Below are 19,559 nucleotides of genomic sequence, written 5' to 3'. Positions count from 1 at the left end.
GAGCTGCACAAAGAACATTAGCGTGGGGAGGGGGTGAGCCCGCGGTGATGGAGGGGGAGGGAACAACGCGTGCGGGCCGCCCCGCGTGGGGCCGGTTCTAAACCCGCCGGGTGGGGTGGGTTTGTAAATACACCCCCCCCCGACACACACACACACACACACACACGCCGTGGGGTCCCTTTAGCACCCCCCGCAGCTCCCAGCCGGGCGGGGGGGGGGGGGGGGCGGCTCGGTCCTTCCCCCCGGCTCCCCCCTCGCAGGCAGGTCGCGGCGGGGGGGGGCCGGGGAGGAGCCGGGCCGGGGGCGCCGGGGCCGGGAGGCGGCGGGCAGCCGCCCTTCCTCCGCGCCGCCAGCGGGACCCAAACTTTCGCACCGAACTTTTATTCCGTTTTGTTGTTTTTTTTTTGTTGTTGTTGTTCTTGTTTGTTTCTTGTTTGGGGGTATTTTTTGGTGGCTTTTTTTTTTTTTTTTCTTTCCTTCTGGTTGCTTTCTCCGCGGCGGGAGGAGGCGGGCGGCGGGAAGGGGGGGGGGGGGGGGTTGGGGGGGGAGCGCTCTGCAAACCCGCCCCCCGAGCCTGCGTGTCCGGCGGAGCCGCGGGATGAGCCGGGGGCGGCGATGAGCGCGGCGGGGCCGGGGGCGGCGGCGGCGGCGGGGCCGCTCTCCCGCAAGCAGCGGCTGATGGCCGCGCTGGCGACCGGCGACACGACGGTGACGGCGGGCGGCCCCGGGGCTCCTCCAGCGCCGGCACCTCCGCTTTGCTGCTTCATCTGCGGCGGCGGCATCAGCCGAGGCAAAGAGCTAAAGCTTCAAGTTCGACCCCCCCGCGACCACCGACCCTTCTTCCCGTTCCTCCAGCACCAGGAACCGGCGCCCGGTGCCCGCGCCGTCTCGGCGGAGGGTTGCGCCTTGGTCTGCGCCGTTTGCCGGTGTTTCCTGGGCGAGCAGTGGGACTCCTTCGAGCGCAGCCGCACGCCGGTGGAGAAGCGCATGTACTGGCTCAAACGGCCCCATCAGTGCGAGGCGGCGGCGGCGGGAGGCGGGGGGGGAACCGGGCTGCGGCGGGGGGCCACCGGCTGGGACCCCGCCGCGCCGCCGCGCCGCCCCGCCGGCCAGGAGGAGGAGGAGGAGGAGGAGGAGGAGGAGGAGGAGGAAGAGGAGGAGGAAGAGGAGCCGGCAGCCGGCTCCGAGCTCTCCGAGCTCTCCGACGCCGAGCCCCTCTCGGAGGCCGAGGGGGCGGGCGGCGCGGCGCGGCCCCCCCCGGCGGCGGCGGCGGGTAAGCGGGGGCCACCCTGCTGTTCCTCGGAGGACAGCGAGATCAACATCACCAGCGAGGAGGAGGAGGAGGACGAGGAGGAGGAAGGCGGCGGCGAGCGGCCCGCTTGGGCATCGGGCACCGCCTGCTACGTCTGCGGCACCCCCTTGTCACCCACCGCCCAGCACCGCGTCCACGTGCAGAAGCAGGAGAAGACCTCGACGGCACCTTTTTTCCCCTTCCTCTGGCTTCACACCCCCCCGCCGGGTGCCCAGCCGCTCTCGCCCGCCGGCAGCACCCTGGTGTGTCCCTGCTGCTTCGCCTCCCTCATGCAGCAGTGGCAGAGCTTCGAGCTGGCCAACGTGCCCGTGCTGCAGCGGCTCTACGTGGTGCCCCTCAGCGCCGGTGCCATGCCCGCCAAGGGCCGGCGAGGGTACAAGGAGGACGGGGCGGGCGCCCCGCCGGTGCCCGAGGCTTGTTACCTCTGCGGGGAAGAGTGCGGCAAGGAGGCGAGGCCGGTGGCGGCCAAAATCACCAACGGCAACGCCAAGAGCACGATGCATTTCCCCTTTCTCAGCCTCCTGCCTTGCCCGCCCGGCGCCAAGGGGCTGAACAAGCACTGGGAGGTCAGCAGCTGCCGCAAGTGCTTCGGGGTTTTGCAGGACCTGTGGGCCATGTACAGGGCCTGCCACAACGAGGAGCTCATCACCTCGGTGCAGAGCTTCCTGGGGAGGTACCACCAGGTCTTCTCGGCCGGTGAGCCCGGTGGCCACCCCGCCGTCAAGCCTGGGCCCACCTCCGTCTGCTACATCTGCGGGGCCGAGCTGGGAGCCGGCAAAGAGTTCCAGCTCAACGTCAACCCGCCGGGGAGGTTTGGGGAGAAGGAGCCCTTTTTCCCCTTCCTGACGGTCTACCCGCCCGCTCCGCGGGCCAGACCAGCCGACGCCACCGGGCTGGTGGCCACCTGTGTCCTTTGCTACCACGACTTGCTGGGACAGTGGCTGCAGCACGAGGGCAGGAACTCCCACCACCCCAGCAGTGCCTGGTCCCGGCAATACAAAGTGGAGACCTTCGTCTGCTTCTTCTGCCGGCAGGAGAAGAAGCGATGCCTTGGATTAAAAGCGGTTCAAGTGGCCAGGCTGCCCGTCTTCCTCTACACCCTCCGCGTGGCCAACAGCTTGCTGGTGGATGATGGGAAGCAGCTGACCATCGGCGCTTGTGCCGAGTGCGGTGCCGTGGTCCTGGCCGGCAAGAGCATGACCCCGCCAGAGCTGCTGGCGGCGGCACCCTCGGCTCTCCTCCCCAAGGTAAGGCCGTTGGCCCGGACCCCATCCCTCCCCTCCCGGCGTTTCCCAGCTCTGGCACGAGTTGGAGGTGGAGCGGTGACATAGATGGATGCTCTTCTTTCGGGTCTGGTCCCTGGGGGCAAACGCTAATGGATGGGGTGCCTTTAGCAATGAACTTTTGGAGCTGTCAAGCTGCGAAGGAACAGATAAAAATCCTTCCAAGAGGTGGGGAGAGCCAAGACCTGTCCTCTTGCAGAAGCGTGGATCTGTGTTATTGGTGCCTGCTCGCTCGTAGCCCTGCGCAGGGGAGGTGGGGGTCAGCACGGACAAAATCCTCATCCCGTGCCGCTCGCCGTCGGGTGGTGGGAGGGGAGGGAGGGCTGGCCAGCCTGCCCTCGGCAGCAGCATCCTCAGGGAGCTCCAAGGAGCGCGTGGCCTGCGCCGTCGTAGGAAACTTCCCAAGTTATCTCCAGTTTTCTAAGGCTCCGTCATCAAATGGCATCTCCCTCGGAGAAACCCCAGCCCTTCCCGCAGGGAGTGGGGGGCCGATGTGCAGGCTCGGTGCCCCCCACCTGTGCTGCTTTGGTTATCCTGCAGCAAGGTACCTCCCCTGGCAGCATCCCCACGTACCTCCAGCCCCCTGCACCCCCCGAGCCCCCACAACGGAGCCCTGCAGCCCTGAGGGGTGCCATGGGTGTCATCGCCGGGGTGCTGCTGGTTTCCCGGCTTGCTCTTTTCTGCACCTCCCGCCGGGGTTACGCAGGGGGCTTTGGGGGCATCACCTAGAAAGCGGCACGGCAGAGCAAAGGGTACCCTCGCAAGCTTGCCTTTCTTGTGGGATGGGGGAATAACTGCTTTTACCCCCAGATTTCCAGCTTGGAGGAGTGTGCTGGAGAGCCTCTGCTCTGTATCTGCAAACCAGGCCCCAGGCCAGGCTCTGTAAAATCCCAGCATCCTAAATCCCCAAGTTCGTTTTCAAAGCCTTTCGGCTCCATTCGTCGCCAGAACCCTGTGGCTCTCCAAAGCACTGGCATTTTCTTTAGAAATGTAAACCAGCCCTTCCAAGACAGCGCTCCTTTTCTGTCCAGTCCACGCTCTCCCTTGGCTGGTTACAAGTATAATTTTCCTTTCAGTCGTGCCGGCTCCCAAGCTGGGGGGACGCTGCTTGGAAAACCCCCAGGCCGGAGCCGCACGCACCGGAGGGTCGGTGCACGGTGCCGACGCGGAGAGATGGCACGGGAGGTTGGGTTGGCACCGGCGGTGGGAATCCTCCGGAAACCGTTGCTTTCAGGCGGTTTCCCCCAGGCCCCTGACATCATTGCAGGTCATTTTGTGGATGCAGATGATTTATTTTCAGGCTTCGGAATTCTGCTTCCCGTCGCTGCCACTCGCTGTGTGCCGAGGGGTCCGAGATGGTGGAGACTTTCTGGGTGTTGGAGCTGGCGCGGGGCGATGCCCACGTGGTCACGGCTGCGCTGTCTGTCTGTCTGTCCCCTGGTTTGGTGGCATTTGCAGGGTGCTGGAGGCCTTGCGGGCTGGTGGCTGTGGAGGGCTCGGAGTCAGGCGAGCATCCCGCGGTGCTAACCTGGGGGGGTGATGCTCCAGCAGAGCCCGGGTGGGTGCAGATGGTGAGGAGGGGGGGAGCATCCGCATGTCCCCAGCTGGTGTTTCATTCCTCTGCCCTGTTAGTGTCCCCAGGCCACGTCATGGGGACATTACAGACAGCAGATCTGTCCCAGCTCAGCTGCTGGCATGGGGTGCTTTGGGGTGCTTCCTGCAGGGTTCCTTAGTGACACCCCCCCCACCAGGACCTGGCTTTTCTCAGGCATGCCAGTCCTCATCCCCGCCGGCCCTGGCCCCAAACTCCCACTTGGGCTCCTGCTGCAGCCCCGTCTCCGACCCAAGCAGCTCTGAAAAGCTTTTGTGTGGGGCTATGAAAGGCGGAGGGGGAGGAGGAGGACGCAGAGGGTGTCCTGGGGAAGGGATGCTATTCAGTTCCTCCCTCTTGTTCCCGGGTTTGCTAATGAGCAAATTAAGAGGCTGCTCTACCGGGCAGGGTGGCAGGAGGCAAGGCAGAGCTGCCTGGGGAGGGCACGGCCAGTCCAGGGACCATTTGGCTTTTCCAGTCCGTGCCCTGTCCTGGTGGTGACTCCTGGGCTGTGCCCAGAAGATCTTCTCTTCTTTTCCCTCCCCAACTCCACATGCTTCCCATCAGGCTGAGATCTCACAGATGTCAAGGTTATTTAAAACATGGCTTAATGCTTCGGTAGGGTGCTTGGCTAATTTAACTGTACCCTTGCTGAGCCACACTTGCTGCTGAAAGTCACCCCGGACAAGCCTTTCACTCTTGCGTGACACCCAGGTCCCTGTTCAGATGGAACCAGGCAGGAGGGAACGAACCCAAGAAGTTAAAACCGTCTCCCCCTTCCTTCTTGCAGCTCTGCAACTTCATTTTTTGAATACACGTGCCTTTTTGGCCCACTCAGGATTGACACCCCCCTGCACGTAGAGCTGGTGGTTGACCCAGATGGCTCAAAACTTGAGGTAAATGCACCAGATGCCACCAGACATCCCCACATCCCCCTTTCTTAGCAGGGCAGCAAGAGCAGGATGGGGCTCAGGTCCTCTCTGTGGCAGCCTGGAGGTGCTAACGAGGGAACCCCACATCTGAGGCTCGTCAGGAGGGTGGAGTCTCTGGTATTTTAGGCGGGGTGGGGCTTCTGCTGCTGGTTTAGCGCTGGGGAGTGTTGAGGCAGGTGATGCTCTCTGGAGGTGCCTGGGAGTCTACCTGCTGCAGGAGGGTCTCCTGGAGGTAAGCTCTGCCTGGCAGGGGGGCTGCTGCAGAAACCCTGTTGCTGTTGGCTTGTGTGGCGTGGGGTTTTGTTCTCCCACCAAGCAAAAGTGGTGATGCTGAGCTTTGGTAAGGGTACCCCAGCAGGGTTCCCTCTGAGATGTGCAGATGTACCCTAGGAGAACTTCTTCTTTCCAGATCTTTCCACATGCCCTCATGAGGGTGACCCATATGGATTTATGCTCCTATCAGTGCATGGCTGCGAGTTCAGGGTGGCTGTGGCCACCAGGCATAATGTTTTGTCCTCCTGATCCAAGAAACCCCCTGTGCATCCCATACTGAGCCCCTGCTGCCAGCTGGGAGCAGCCAGCTCCGGGGATGCTGTGGGATGGGCAGCTGCTGCGAGCGGAGCAGCCGTTGAGGCCGATGGCTTTGAATCAAACACAGAATGCCCGGGCCTGGCTGGTGTCCCTGTGCCTGCTGAAGGGGCCTCTAAAGCCACCCCTTGAGCCCTCCTGCCCTCTCTGGAGGGGTGAAGCGCTGCCTTGCCGGCGCTCCCAGGTCAAGGGCTGCTTGTGCTCGACCTGGCTGACATCTTCTGTGCTTGCTCCGATCCTTTCTCTCTGCCAGCACTGGGAAAAGCTCCTTGTGCCCTTCCGACTCTTCCACTCTTTGCCTGCCGCCGCTCTCAGTCCAGTTACATACCTGTAGAAGTGAACTCTGCTGGTTTGTTGTTGTTTTTTGTTTGTTTTTTTTTTTTCTTTCCCTTTGAATTCAGTTTTCTGGAAAGCTCTCAAATCCCACCACAACTCAAGCGAAGGTTTTCCGCTTTGCTTTGGGTGCTGCGTGGCACCGTGGCAAGGTTTGCAGCTGGCGCTATCCTGCTCCTTGTGAGCACCCAAAGCTCGCTGCCATCCCTCCAGCCTGTTCCTCAGGCTGGTTTCTGAGCATCCCTGGTGGTTTCCCTGTCCCGTTCCTGTTTTGCAGGGGACACCCGGGTCTTTGATGTGTGGGGCTGTGTCTGACAGGGCCCAGCCAGATTTCTGGGGCTGAGTTTACTCCGTTTATTGCTCAGCGGCAGTGTTGTTAGCTCAGCTGGGGATTTGGCCCTTTATTTTCAGGTTACAAGCTCCAAAGGTCATACTGCATTTCCAAAACGCTACCTTGAGCTTACAGCTGTTGGTGGGCATTTTCTTTCTGGCTGTTGAAAAAAGGTTTTGGGCAAACATCAAAGAGTTCTTGTGCTCTCAACTAAACCGTGTCCTGCTGATGCTGAGCAGCAGCTGAGACTCCTGGATGCCGCGAAAGCAAACCTGGGAGGTGGAGGGTGACATCTGACCTTCTGTATTGCACCGGGCCAAATTCCTGGTGAGGGTATGGATATTTGGGTGTATCGCGGCACGAGAAATAAAAAACTTTTGCAGGAAGGGTCCCAGGTTGTGGCCAGGCAGGCAGGACCTCTGGCTTGTCTGCATCTTTTATTAATTTTGAAGCAAACCAAAGACCTTCTGGTGACTGGCGGTGGTTTGGGTGGTTGCACTTTCTCTGCCAAGCTGATGGCTCCTCTGCGCATCCCCAGCCCAGGCTTCATGTGTGGGCTCCAGAGGGGTGGCAGGGGCTGCATCAGGCTTCTGCTTGACCCTGAAATGCAAGGGAGAAGCAGAGCTGCTGTCACTCATCTCGGTTTTTTGGCTTCTAGCTCCGGTTGGCTTTGGTGGTTGTATCTGTGCTTGTGCCAGTTTTTGCCATCGCTAATTCTAGCGGAGACAGAGCAAGATCAGGCCAAGGTATTTTAAGCCAACTTTATTGGGATAAACCTGTCTTGTTTGCAGCATATGTCTACGTAAAGATGCTTTTAGCGGGGCTCACGTTGCCTTTCAGCAAAGCAGCTTCCTCCGCAGCGCTTGCTGCGGCTAACACCGACCGGGTCTGGCATTTTCGGGTGAGATCTCAATCCCAGCACGGAGGTGGCAATATAATCATGATATGACTTCATGTCTCGGGGCACGGCCTCCCGCGGGATCGTGTTCCCAGATGGCAAACAAAGAAACAACACGAGGAAAATGTGCTGCTTGCTTTTTCCTGCCGATGAGGTCAGGGCGGGTTTGGTATGTACCCAGCCAGGCTGGAAACCTCCACCCATTTGTCCCTTCATCCCTCCTCATCCTCACCTGTCACTTAGGTGGTTTCAGGGTCACCCCACAGGCTGATGGCTCATCCCCTGGGGTCTCTGCCTGGGGGTGCGTGTCCTTCAGCCATGGCTGGGAGGGGGGGGGGGGACGGGACAGCAAAGGGGCCTTTTGCTTTGGCCGGGCTGACCTTGCTGTACCAGCTGTCCAAAATACCAGGGCTTCTGCGCCGCTGCCAGCCGCTGTGTCCTCCAGACCTTGTGCTGACTCCACAGCTCACCAGCTGGCTGCTATATATTTATTTTTTACTCCCCCCCGCCCCGCCGCCCCTTGCCTTCTCTATCCCTTTCCCAAAAGCAGCAGCAGCGGAGGACTGGCAGCTCAAGCGCTGCCTCTCTTCCCGCAGGCACCTGCCAAAAACGCTGCCCTGAAAGGCGTGCTGCCCAGGAAACCCTGCTGCACCCCCCGAAATATCCCCTGCAGCCCCCCCGGGGAGAGGGACCGGCTCTGCTCTGGTCCCCTGCAGTGTAAACACTTTGGCAACCACTGGAGCGTCTTGCAGCAGCCTCTCTGCTTGGTGTGAAGCCACGGCCAAGTCGGGAGATGGGGTAGAGGGATGGACAGACGGCTCTGGCTGTTGCAGACAGACAGATGTTTTGTCCAGATACTTGGCCTTTCTTGGCCATGCGGGAAGCACAGTTGTGGAGGGCAGCCTGGGATGCTCTTCAGCTGCTTCCCAGCGTGGAGGAACCTCCCTGCAGTAGCAGTGTGGGTGTCTGGTTTTGCAGGAGCTGGCTTTTCACTGTCCTGTACCCGCCAACATGCCAGCTAGGTCCTGTGCCAGCACCCCCACTGCCATCATCCTTGGGGGCTGAGCTGGGACTAAGGAGATATCTCCATCTCCCGAGCAGGTTTTGGGGACCTCCTGGGCACAGCTGCTTTGCCAGGAGCCTGTTTGCACCTCGCTGGCTGCACGGGGTGCCCACTGTGCCCTGAATCTGTTTCTCTGCTGTTTTTTAGGGGAGGTGGAGGGTCTGTTTGCTCCCTGCCAGCACCTTTGGCACGTGCTGCTCAGAGTAGGGTGCTCCCTGGTTCCCCGGGAAGGGCTCTTGGCCAAACAGCTCCTGTTCATCCTGTGCTGCTGGGCAGCATCTGGCCAGATGTTGCCCTTCAGCAAAAGGCCTGTGCCACACACTGGTGTCCTGGGATTGAAGGGATGGCACAGAAATATCCCTAGAGTGTGTCATGGGGGAATTGCCGGGCTTGGGAGGGGGGACCTTATGGGGGCAAATCTAGGAGGGTAGTGGGGCAGGAGTATCCTGGCATGTGGGAGCTTGAGAAGGAGTCACCGGAGCTGGGCTGGCGGTGGCAGGCTCCCAGCCATGCCGGGCTTTCCTCTGCTGTGAGCAGCTGGTGGCGGGAGACCTTCCAGCGACGTGATCCTCCCGGGCCCCGGCCCAGGGCTCTGACAGCTCCGGGTCCCCCCGCCGCCAAGGCGGGCGGCAGCGGTGCCTCGAGCGTGCCTTGGCTCCTTGCAGAGCCGGTGCGGTGCATTGGCAGGTGCCAGCCCGTTTCTTGGGGATGCGGTGCTGCTCCTTACTTGCACCCCTGTTTGCAAAAAGGTGTCGGAGCCCGGCTCCCCTCCCTGTGTCACGGAGAGGACGCCGGAGCCCCGGTGCCAGCCTGGGCCGCCACGGGCAGGTCAGGGTTTGCTCCCGCTGCCGGGTGAGCAGCTGCTCCAGCGCGGTGCTGGCGGCTCTGCCGGCCTCTCCCCACTCCCCAGCCGCCCCGGCACACGCGAGCCTTGCTGCGGCATGGCTGGATAAACAGCCTCCTCCAGCTGGCCTGGCCTTGGTGTGACTTTTTTCCTCCCCTGGATCTTCAGTAGCAGAGCAGGGAGGAAGGGGATGGCTCTGGGAGGGAGTTTTGGCTGGGCTGGGAGGAGGAGGACATTACCTGGGTGCACTCTGCATCCTGGCATGAAGATGAGGCCGCTTCTCCTTCATTATTTTCTTTATTTTTTCCTCCCCCTTTCCCCTTTAGTGCAAGCGCTGCCGGGCTTTAGTAGCTCTCGGGAGTCTGAAGTCATCTGTTTACCCATAGAGCTGGCGTGCTCGGAGCAGCAGCTGCCCCGGCTTTGCTTCTCCAACCTGCCGGCCCGCGGCGAGGTGCCTGTGCCGAGCGTGCCGTGACCCGTGCCGGGGCAGGGCGAGCTCCGCAGCTGCCCCCGGCTGCCTGGCACCACGTGCCAAACAGGGCTGGGGGTGTCGTGCTGCAGGTGTGAAAGCTCCTTCCAGCCGGAGAACTGCCGAGATGCCACGGTTTGGTGCCTGTAGACAGCTGGAGGGGCCGTTCCCGGTTGTGGTGGGGACCCGCCGAAGGATTTACCGGGGGTTATTCAAGCTCTCGCACACAAACTCAGGAAATCGCCGTCTGGCCCGGTGCTGCCCCTTCCCGCTGGCTTCTGGCAGGGCTGGCCACGGTGGCACCCGCCCCGGTACCCAGGGAGAGCCCCAAGCTGCTGAGGCCATGGGGTGCGTGGCAGGGTGCTGGGCCTTGGGGGTGTGTGGGGAGGGTCCCAGCACCCCCTGTGAGGGATGGCGAGGGGGCAGGAGGGCTCGCAGGGACTGGTTTGAACACCACGTGCTCTCCCAGCTCCTCCTGGTGAATTTTTGGCTTCTGGTTTAGCTCTAAAACAAGGCTGAGACCTGGCTGGGATGCAGGGGAAGGTCATTAGGGGAGAGGGGAGTGGTGACCCTGCAGCCAGAGTCCCCCCTGTGCCGTGGGGACACGCAGCTGCCTGCTGTGGTTGGAGGGCAGGAGTGTGGTGGTGGTTCCCAGCTGAGGATGCTGAGCCCTGCTTAGCACCCAGCCCAGGCTGTTCCCAGGGCTGTCTGTCTCTCTGTGACACCCCTTGAGGCTGTGTCCCGGCATGGTGGCACCCGCTGTGTCCTCAGAACCTGCTGCCTTTGGGGCCGGGGACTTCCACTGCGGGGGCATCTCACCCCTTCGAGCCCCAGCTAGGGCTGGGTGCCCGTCCCCATGGGACCCACTGCACCTCATGGCACAGCCTGGGCTCTGCCGCAGCCCTGTGCAGGGTGGCTTCCCCCATTGACCCTCTACAATGATTTTGGTTATCCCCCCTGGCTTTGTCCCCTTGGAATGGGGGTGCATGTCAGCAGATGGCTCTGGGGGGGAGGCCACCAGCAGCCAGTTTGGTCCCCAAGGAACTGGCCACAAGGACACTGTGGTCGCTGGCAGGGACCTTGGAGCCAGGAACGTTTTGGTGACAGCCAAGGCGTCAGCCTCTCGCTCGGCGGTTTGCAGCCGTGGCGGGGCAGACAGACCCGGGGAGGGACGGACGGAGAGAGGGACAGACAGACAGACAGCTGCACAAGGCGTCTCGGGGGCCGCGTGTGGGGTGTGGGGCGAGCAGCAAATTGCCACCATCGCCTCCCATCTGCTTGCAGCATGTTTCTGGAAGCGGGCTGACTTCAGTCGGCTGCGAAGCTTTTCATCGAGTGATGATCAAGTGCTAGTGATTTCAGTTATTACCCTGGCCAGGAATAAAAATATATATATATGTATGTCTCCAACCCTCCCTCCTTGTCTTCACTGCTAAACCAGCTGCATTTTCTTCTCTCCATCTCTCCCCCCACCCCCGGCTCCTTGGAGCAGGCAGCATGAGTTATCCCGAAGTGAAAACACGATGAAGACAAGGCCCTTCAGTTTTCCCGGGAGGTAACTGTGCCAAGGTCAACCCAGCGTGGGGACAGGGCCCCGGCTGCCGCCGCTGCTGCCCCGGCTCTGGGGTGCGGGTGGGCACCCCGGGGGAGCTCGGCGTGCCCCGGCCGTCGCGGTGCGGAGGGTTCCGCGGGGAGCCGGGGGGAAGCCGCTGCTCCTGCCTGCAGACAGAGTCCAGATGCCCTGGCTGCGGCGTCTCTGGAGGGGGAGATGAATTCGCTCCTGCCGTCTTCTGTTTTCAGGCCAGAACATCTGCACAGTAACTGGGAAATCTGGGCTTTCTCCTGCTTCTCGGCCAGGTTCTGTCAGTCCTTTCCTCTTCCAAAAAGGGGTTTGGTGGTTGTGTGGTGTTTTTTTTTTTTTTTCTCTCCCCCTTTCCCTCTGTTGCTTGTGCTGCATAACCTGCTCCCTGCAGAGTATCCTGTCGGGGCTGTGCTCGGATTTTTACTCCATGCAGCTGCTGCAAAGCAGGGGTGGCTCTTGGGGGACCCCCCTGACTCAACCCCCCCTGCTGTGAGCACCCAACTGGGGGGACACAGGCTCCCCTGGGAGCTGGTTTTCCTGCAGAGCTGTCCTCTGGGTGGGCAGCTGGTGGCAGGGGGGGACACACTGGAGTCACACAAGCCCCTGTGTTATTTATTCCAGCTGCTTTTCCCTTGCTGAGCCCCCTCCAACTTTATGCTCTCAGCCCTGATCCTGCACCCCCAGAGCCCACAGTTGGGACTGTACAACCCGTTGCTCCCTCCCAAGAGCTGGGAAGCAGGGAGGGCTGCGACAGGGTGGGGGCCACCCTGCTCCCCCCACCATGGCTCCCTCATATTTCCAGCAGCGAGTGGCTTGGCGAGCCCAGCCCCGGGCTGGCCAGGATGGCTCTTGGCTTGGCAACATCCCACACGGGTGAGGTTTCTGCTGCAGCCCTGCCGCTGGCGCAGGCTCCTGGCAGGGCTGCCCTTGGGTTCTGGGCACCCCAGGCACCTCCTCTTCCTCGCTGCTGCTTCCGCAATGCCATGGGGACCCTCGCCCTGATATTTGCAGCCCTCGAGGAGGAGTAAATCCTGATGTGTCTTATGTCCTTTCTCCCCTCTCTGTGCACGGGCAGCCCTTGCTCTCACCAGTTTGACCTTCTTGCACCTGAGCTGCCAGGGTACAGCGAGCCCTAACCCCCTCCATCCTTTATTGTACCCACTTCTTCACGCAGAACATTTTTCCCCTCTCTTTGTCCCTTTGCTGTGTTTCTGTGCCCCCCACCCACCCCGGCTTGCTGCCCTATTTCTGGCCTCGCTGGCTCCCTGCCCGGTGCCCTCCGCTCGGAGCGGAAGGAAGGGCTCGGGGGGAAGGAGGGCAAAGCCTGGGTGATGCCAGCAGCGGTTTGACCCTGGCTTGGAGGAAGGACTGACAGCTCAGAGGGCATCTGGGGCCACAGATATTGTGGAGGCCATGTCCCTCGTGGGGCCCCACGTGCCGAGCTGGTGGCTGGGTTACAGCCAGGGTGAGCCAGGGTCTTGCAGCACCCAAAGGGACAGCAGAAAAGGGTGGTGCCACCCCTCTTTTGGCACTTTAGGCACTTGCCCCAAGGTCCTCAAGTATATGCTCCTTCCCTTTGTGTTTTCTGCTGCTGGAAGAGGGGGGAACCGCTCAGGACAGGGCAGTTTTTGGGTGGATTTGAGGGCCAGCATGCTGCCTGGAGGAGAGGGCTGGGAAGGGTGGCTGGGAGTTGGGCACCTGGAGGTGACGTGTGCCTGATGTCCCTGTCCTGGGGACAGCCGTGCAGCCCTGGCTTCGCAGCTGCTATTTTTGGCCAGTCTGTGGCTTCTGCGCTGTGGTGACCAGCGCCGGGGCAGGCAGGGTCCCGACGCCAGCAGCTGCTGCCCTTTTCCTTTTCATTCCCTCAGACCCATGGGATGGATGGGGATGGGATGAGGAATCCCCCCCAGCATGGGCAGTGATGGAGAAGCACGAGACCTCTTGGGATCTCCCTCCTCAGCCCTGTTTTCCTCCCATTTAAACCCAGCATACATCTCTGTTTGGTGGGCGGCTGTAAAAATAGCACTTGGTTTGAGTTAGGAGGGTGGCGGGGAAGGGCTGGGAGGGGGCCGGGGTGCGGGGGGGAGGTCCGGTTTCTCCCTTTCCTGGAGGAATTAGGGAGGCCACATGCTGCCAGGAGTGTTTGGCTGGTAGAGGCAAGCGGAGGCTCCGAGGAGGCGAGCAGGCGTCCGCACAGATGGAAATTTGATCACCCACGGCTCAACAGATTGTTTGATTTATTTTAAAATCAAGCAGATGGCTGCAACAGGAGTTTGTTTAAGTTCAGCTCCGAGCTGGGCCAACGGCCAGGATACTCGGGGGTAGGCGTGCCAAAAAATGTTCAATGACTTTGGTCATCACCCACCTCTCCTCCTCCTCCTCCCCTCTCCCTCGCTCCAGCGCACACACCCCGGCTCCCCCTCTTATCGCATCCTCGCCTTCATCTCTTGGCTCTAGCATCAGGCTTTGTCTCTCCCAGGCGGGTGCGAAGGCTCGCCCTCCACTTTTCCTCCCATCCTTGGGAGGGTTTAACTCTTCCACATCCATCCCCTTGTCCTGGCTCTTTTGTACTGTGGGGGTGCAGGGAGGGCCCCCCCCCCAATGGAGAGAGGGAGCAGCCCCCTTCCCTGGGCTCCTTCCTCAGCTCCTTCTTCTTTGAGTCTGTCTTGGGGTGCAGTGCTGGGGGGAATGGAGGAGTGGGGTCCCAGAGGGGTGCCCTGACCCCCATGGTGGTCCCTGTGTGGTGAGGAGGGGGTGAATGGGTCCTGGTGTCCCCCCACCCTGCCCCAAATCGGCACTGCCCTGACTGGAGATGAGGTCCCAGCAGCACGTGATGCTGCTGGATGGGGGGATGTTGAGTGCTTGGCCTGGGTCCCCCCTCTTGGGGTGCGCGGGGTGACCTGGGGATGGAGCAGGGACCCTGATGTGGCACGTGGTGGCTCTGGATGTGCTTTTGGCCTTGCAGCCATATGGCTGGCAGGGAAGGGGCTGGAGGAGCCGGTGGGAAGCAGCCTGGGATGTGCTAAACTGTCATAAACGGGACGGGGGAGGCTTTAAATAGCTCCGCGCCACCAGGCTGGCTCTGTGCGGGGGGTCCGGCCACCCCAGGGCAGCGCAGGGTCCCCAACACACGTGGCCATGTCCCCTCACCCTGCCAAGGGCTGTCTTGGATGCTCCGTGCAGCGCAGCAGGGACAGGGGCCTCTCTGCATCTCCTGGGGCGAGCAAGGGGGATGCTCCAGGAGCACCAGGCATCCTGCTCCGTCTCCTTGGTGGCCTCGGGATGTCCCTTTGCCCGGTGCCAGCCCCATGCACCTCCCGGCACTGTGGCAGGTTTGGTGCACGGCCGGTGCACGCTCTCACTGCAGGTTTTTTATGCCAGGGAATTGCCCGTCATCCCATTTCTAGGAGCAGGGCGGGCGGGCGGTGGGATGAGGCTTTTCTCTGGCACCAAACCCCTCTCCGTGGTGGGGCTGGGGGCTGCGGGTCCCACTGGGGAGAGGGGCCAGGGCTGGAAGGGGTTAAGGCAGGCGAAGGAAAACAAGAGTGCTGCGGGGCCTGGGTGGCTGACAAGCCAAACAACTGTTTTTGACTCACTGTTGCTGCCTTGCCAAGTGCAATTGCTTCCACATTCCCATCCCCTGGCTGGAGGGGCGCGGGGAGATGTTGGCTTTTCGCGGTCGGGAGGGGAAGGGGGATGCCGGGGGGAGCGGCAGCGGGAAGGGCTGGCTCCTCGCTGCTTTTTCTCGGCTCTTCTCTCTTTTATTTCCCTCCCTGTCGAGCGGCAGGAAGGGGCAGGGGGTGATGCTCCCAGGGTCACCCGTGCCAGCTTCTGGGCGAGCATCCCCTCCACCAAGCCCCAAAGGTGGGAGAGGGAATGGGGAGGGGGCTGAAATGCACCCCCAGGGTTGGGCTGCTCTCCCTTCTCTTCGTGTTTATCTGCTGGGGGGACACTGAAAGGTGGCTCCTTCTCTGCCTGGGGGTTCTGAAGGGTGTTGGGGGGGTGGCAGCATCCTTTTCCCCCCTCTCCCGTGGCAGCCTCACATCCTTGATGTCCCTGTTGCAGCCACGTAGAGGGAAGGAGAGTGACCCCATTGCATCTCCGCTCGGAGACATGGGGTCTCGTGTGGGGCCGGGCCCCCCACCGTGCCTGGCTGAGGCAGCAAACCGAGTGTGCTGGGGGGGCAAATCTGCCAGCAGAGCTTGGGGGGGTGATGCTAATAAAAATCCGAGGCCTTTGAGTGCTGGTGCCGTTGTGTTGCAGACAGCAAGCAATAAGCCCTTGGAGAAGAGTCTTGGTAGTTACAGCAAAGATTTGAGCTACTCGGGGTCGCTGCTTTGTGGAGTTAATTATCTTCTGAGTCTGGGCTTTTGGTGGTTTTTTTTTTTTTTTTTTTTCTTCCTTGGGATTATTTCTTGGCAAACGAGGCGTCGTTTTAAAGCACTGAGCTCTGCTCCCTCTGAACTCCTGGCTGCTAAGTGGTATGTAGGAGATCCTGGTCTGAAAAAAAACCCCAAAAAACCCCAAAAAACACACCCTCAAAAAAGCCCTGCTGCCTTTACAGTGCAAATATGAGGTCTGGGGCAGCCTGGGGAGATTTGGTGTGTGCTCCTGGAGGGGGGCTGGAACAGCAACCTCCCCCGGGGGCCTTGGCACGGTGCATCCCACCCGGCTGGTGCTGGGATGGAGCGTGGTGCTTCTCTGGGAGCACCAAGCAGCACCAAGCGGGCTGGGAGCAACCGCGCTGCCGAGGGGCTGGTGGCAGGGGAGGATGTGGAGGTTCCCTGGGAGCAGCATTTTGGAGGGGGACTCTTGGTCCCTGCAGGGCTGGGAGCTGTTTCGTCCCCCTCGCAAAGTCCAGGTGTGACTGGAAGGAACCCCCCAGGCTTTGGGAAGGTGTAAGGGTGTGCTGTGAGCCAGCCCGCGGGCGAGCAGGGGGTTTATAGGGCGCTTTGGCTGGTGGCAGTATCCCCCGTCAGGATGCTGCAGGGTTGGGCTATCGCTCCGTCATCACATCCCTCTCACCTGCCGGCTCCTGGGGCTCTACGGCCCCCTCTCCCCACTTTGCAGGGGTCATTTCCCTGCTCCCGGCTGTGGTGAGGGTCTGGGGGAGCCGGAGATGCTGTTGGCCACACAGGATAAATGTGATCCCTTGATGGGAGGGAAGGCAAATGCTCGCCTGGCTCTGCGTCCGGCCCCGGAGCTGCTCACTTCAGAGCGACGCTGCCGGTACCCGCTCAATCTCAGCCTCGTGTGTTGAAACACCGGGGAAGAGACGCAGCGGCGACCTTTGGGCGTTGCAGAGCAGGAGCTGGCAGCGATGGAGGTCGGGAGGAACCTCCCTTCCCTGTTAATGCTGCAGGAGGGACTCGCGGAGCTTTGCCCGAAATATCCCGGGGATGCGGGAGAGCCGGCTCGTGCTGCGGTCCGGCAGCCGCGATGTTCCACCACTGGGGTAGCCACACCGTTTGTCATCCTTGTACCATCCTGGCCCACCTCTGCCCTGTACCCCACATGCATCCCTGCCACCCCACGGGGTTCACCCATCACCCTGCCATCGTGTCGCCCGAGGCAGAGCCGCCAAACTCTCCTGGCGGGGGCTTTGCAAAAAGGAAGCAAAAGGCCCTCCCGGTGCTCCCCCAACCAACCGCAAGTGGCAGGGGATGCCCATGTCCCCCTTGTCGGCTCCTAATCCGGACATGAGAAGGCAATTAGGGGCCGGGATCCCCTTTCGGAGGGAGCAGATGGGGCGCGGCGACGCGCCGTGGGGCTGGGGAGCAGCAGCGGAGGGGCCGGCGCGCAGCGGCTCTGCCTCCTAATGTGTTTGCAAATCCTCACCAGCTGAGGGGATTAAAGCCGGCATCTGGCTCGCTTTATAATATTAAAACAAAGGGAGTTGTAGGCGCCATGATCGGGGGCAGGCGAGGGAGGGAGGGAGCAGGGAGGTGGCGGGGGGGCCCCACTGCTCTGCTCGCCGTGCTGGGAAAGTCTGTAGGAATTGCCCCCACCCGAGCCCTTTCCCGGGAGGTTTTCCCCAGGGAATAAAACAACCCAGAGGGGGGGTGAGGGGGGTTTGTCCTCTCCCCACCGTCCCCACGGGGCTCCGCAGCCTGTCTGGCAGCAGGGTGCAGAAGCCAGCCCCCACCCCAGCCCCTCGGGATGAAGGGTGGCGCTGGGGATGCTGGAGGTGGGTGGGCTGTGAGAGCTTTTTATTTTGGGGGGGGGGGGTGGAAGGGGGTTTCTATCTGCTTTTTTCCACCCCGTTGCGCTGTTCTGGAAGCGGCAAGAATTCAGGAAGCCGGCGTGCGGCGAGTGCCAAGTCAGGCTGTACCGCAGCCAAGCCCCTGCTTGTTTTCTCGTCTTGCTGGAGCCAGTAAGTGACCTTATTAGCTTAGGGGGCAGCTGCCTTATTAACACACATCTGGCGGCGAGGAGGCCGCATAGGCCCTATATTGTCTCCCTGCCTGCTCCTAACCCGGCGGCACGTTGCTGGGGGGGCTCAACCCCCGGCTTCTCCCCCCCCTGCCCCCAGTAGCAGGGCTGGCACCCGGGCGGCCTCACTCTCCCCCATCCAAGGCATAAACCTAGGGAGGGGTTTATACAGGGGGGGGCCAGGATTAGGCAGATGGGGTTTTGGGTCTGCTGAAGATTATAATTTAAGATTATAATCTGTGTAAGGTTATAATCTGCAGTGGGGGGGCCCCCCTCAGCGCGAGGGCTGTGCTGCTGGCATTCCCATGGACGCCACCCCATCTCCCACAGCTCGCTCTTCTTTCCTATGGGGCAGGCTCTGCTTTTTGGGGAGCAGCGTTGCCCCTTGGGACAGGAGATTCCTCTGAGGGGCTGGACCACCCATGCAGCATCCTCGCATCCCTGCCAGCAGGCTGGGGTGGGCACTGGGATTTCCCTCCAGTGTGCAGCAGGGATCAGCACTGGAGCATCCCGCAGCAAGAAAAGCTTCCAGCGTGCCGGCTTCGGGGCTTTTCCAGCACTTTTGGCCCTTGAAGGGAGCAGGTTCTTGAGGGGGTGGAAGCTGGGAGGCTCCTGCTCTACCAGGATGGGGAACTGGAGGCTTTGGATGTGCCGAAACACCCCAGGCTCTGCTCCGGGTTGTCCCGGTGGGTGCACATCGCACCCACAACCACCCATCGTCCTCACGAGGGACCTGCCTGTGGGGCCACCACCAGCCCTGCGCCCACCCTTACCCGGTGTCACCGTGAATCCTCCCCCCGACTATAATTAGAGTTGAAGCGGGCCCCCGTGCCACTGCACATCCCAGGGGACCGAGGATGAGCCGGGATTGGGGTGGGGAGGGGGGGAGCTGGGATGCTGGGCGCCTGCCCGCGCCTCTGCCGCGCAGGGATGCCCTTTGTCCTTCTTGGCGTGTGGGGGAACTCGGCAGCTCTTGGCTTCTCCCTCCTGTTTTGGAAATTCAAAACATTTACAGGGCGGCCCACTCGCGCCCTGCCTGCCACGGAGCGAGGCACTTGGCTGACTCCTCTGCTTTCCTTGGCTGCTTCTCCCTCGCGTTCACGCTCGGGGGGGGGGGCTTTTCTCCACCCCCTCCCCCTTTTTTCTTTTTTTTTTTTTTCTTTTTTCTTTTTTTCCTATGGTATAAGCTTGAAAAAACACCACCAGCCTGCAGGAAAGGCCATCAAAGGGGATGGTGGCAGTGCCAGTGCCGGACAGCCCTTCGTGCTGACCTTGCTCTCCGCTGGGAAGGGCGGCCGTGCCGGGTAGCCAGAGCAGCCCTTGTGCTGCACCAGCGTTAATGAGCTCTGCCTGAGCAGAAGGATTAATTAGCTGCTGGGAGGGGGAAGGCATCCCGCTGCGGTGACTCGGGTGCCGCTGGGTGCAGGGATGGGGCCTGGCACGGTGCTGCGGCACCGGCAGGGCTTTTGCTCTGGGCCAGGAGGATGCTCTGGAAGGAGCCACGGTTTTTCCCAGATCAAATGCTGTGGGCCCAGCGTGGAGAGGAAATCCCTGAGTGAGCCAGCCTGGGCTTCTGCTCTTTTTTTTTTTTTCCAGTATTTTTCCCCCAAAAAAGCCTTGTGGGGTTTTTTTTGGTTGTGCCTGTGCTGTTGTCCCCTCAGGAATGGGAGCTGAGGGAGAGACCTGGATGTGGCAGGAGAACTTAAATTTGACTTGCAGGGTCTAAAATGACCCTGACGGGGATGCGGTGGGAGCTGGATGGGTGCTGTGCGTGGGTCCAGCCACGTGCCGGGGCTCAACCCTGGCCCCAATTCTGCTGCGGCCGGGCCAAAATCCGAAGGGCTCAAGGATGCTCGGGCGTGTTTTGCTGGGGTCTGTCACCCTCCTGTCCCTGGAGGGGG

At 61.5% G+C, this 19,559-nt stretch overlaps 1 protein-coding gene across 2 annotated transcripts in view; it reads left to right on the top strand.

The window, feature by feature from the left end:
- Positions 1-535: 535 nt before the first annotated feature.
- The window catches only part of GSE1 (Gse1 coiled-coil protein), a 101,791-nt gene continuing 82,767 nt past the window's right edge, over positions 536-19,559 (top strand). The window contains exon 1 of one of the 2 annotated variants that reach the window (XM_074913200.1): positions 536-2,559. In XM_074913200.1, coding sequence (XP_074769301.1) covers positions 616-2,559 — 1,944 coding nt within the window. In that variant the 5' untranslated portion in view covers positions 536-615. The remainder of the gene's footprint in view (positions 2,560-19,559) is intronic. The other variant, XM_074913201.1, reaches the window with a different exon arrangement.

The sequence above is a fragment of the Athene noctua genome, chromosome 9 (assembly GCF_965140245.1).
Source record: "Athene noctua chromosome 9, bAthNoc1.hap1.1, whole genome shotgun sequence".
Lineage (NCBI taxonomy): Eukaryota > Metazoa > Chordata > Aves > Strigiformes > Strigidae > Athene > Athene noctua.
This window is presented reverse-complemented; position numbering and strand designations above follow the sequence as displayed.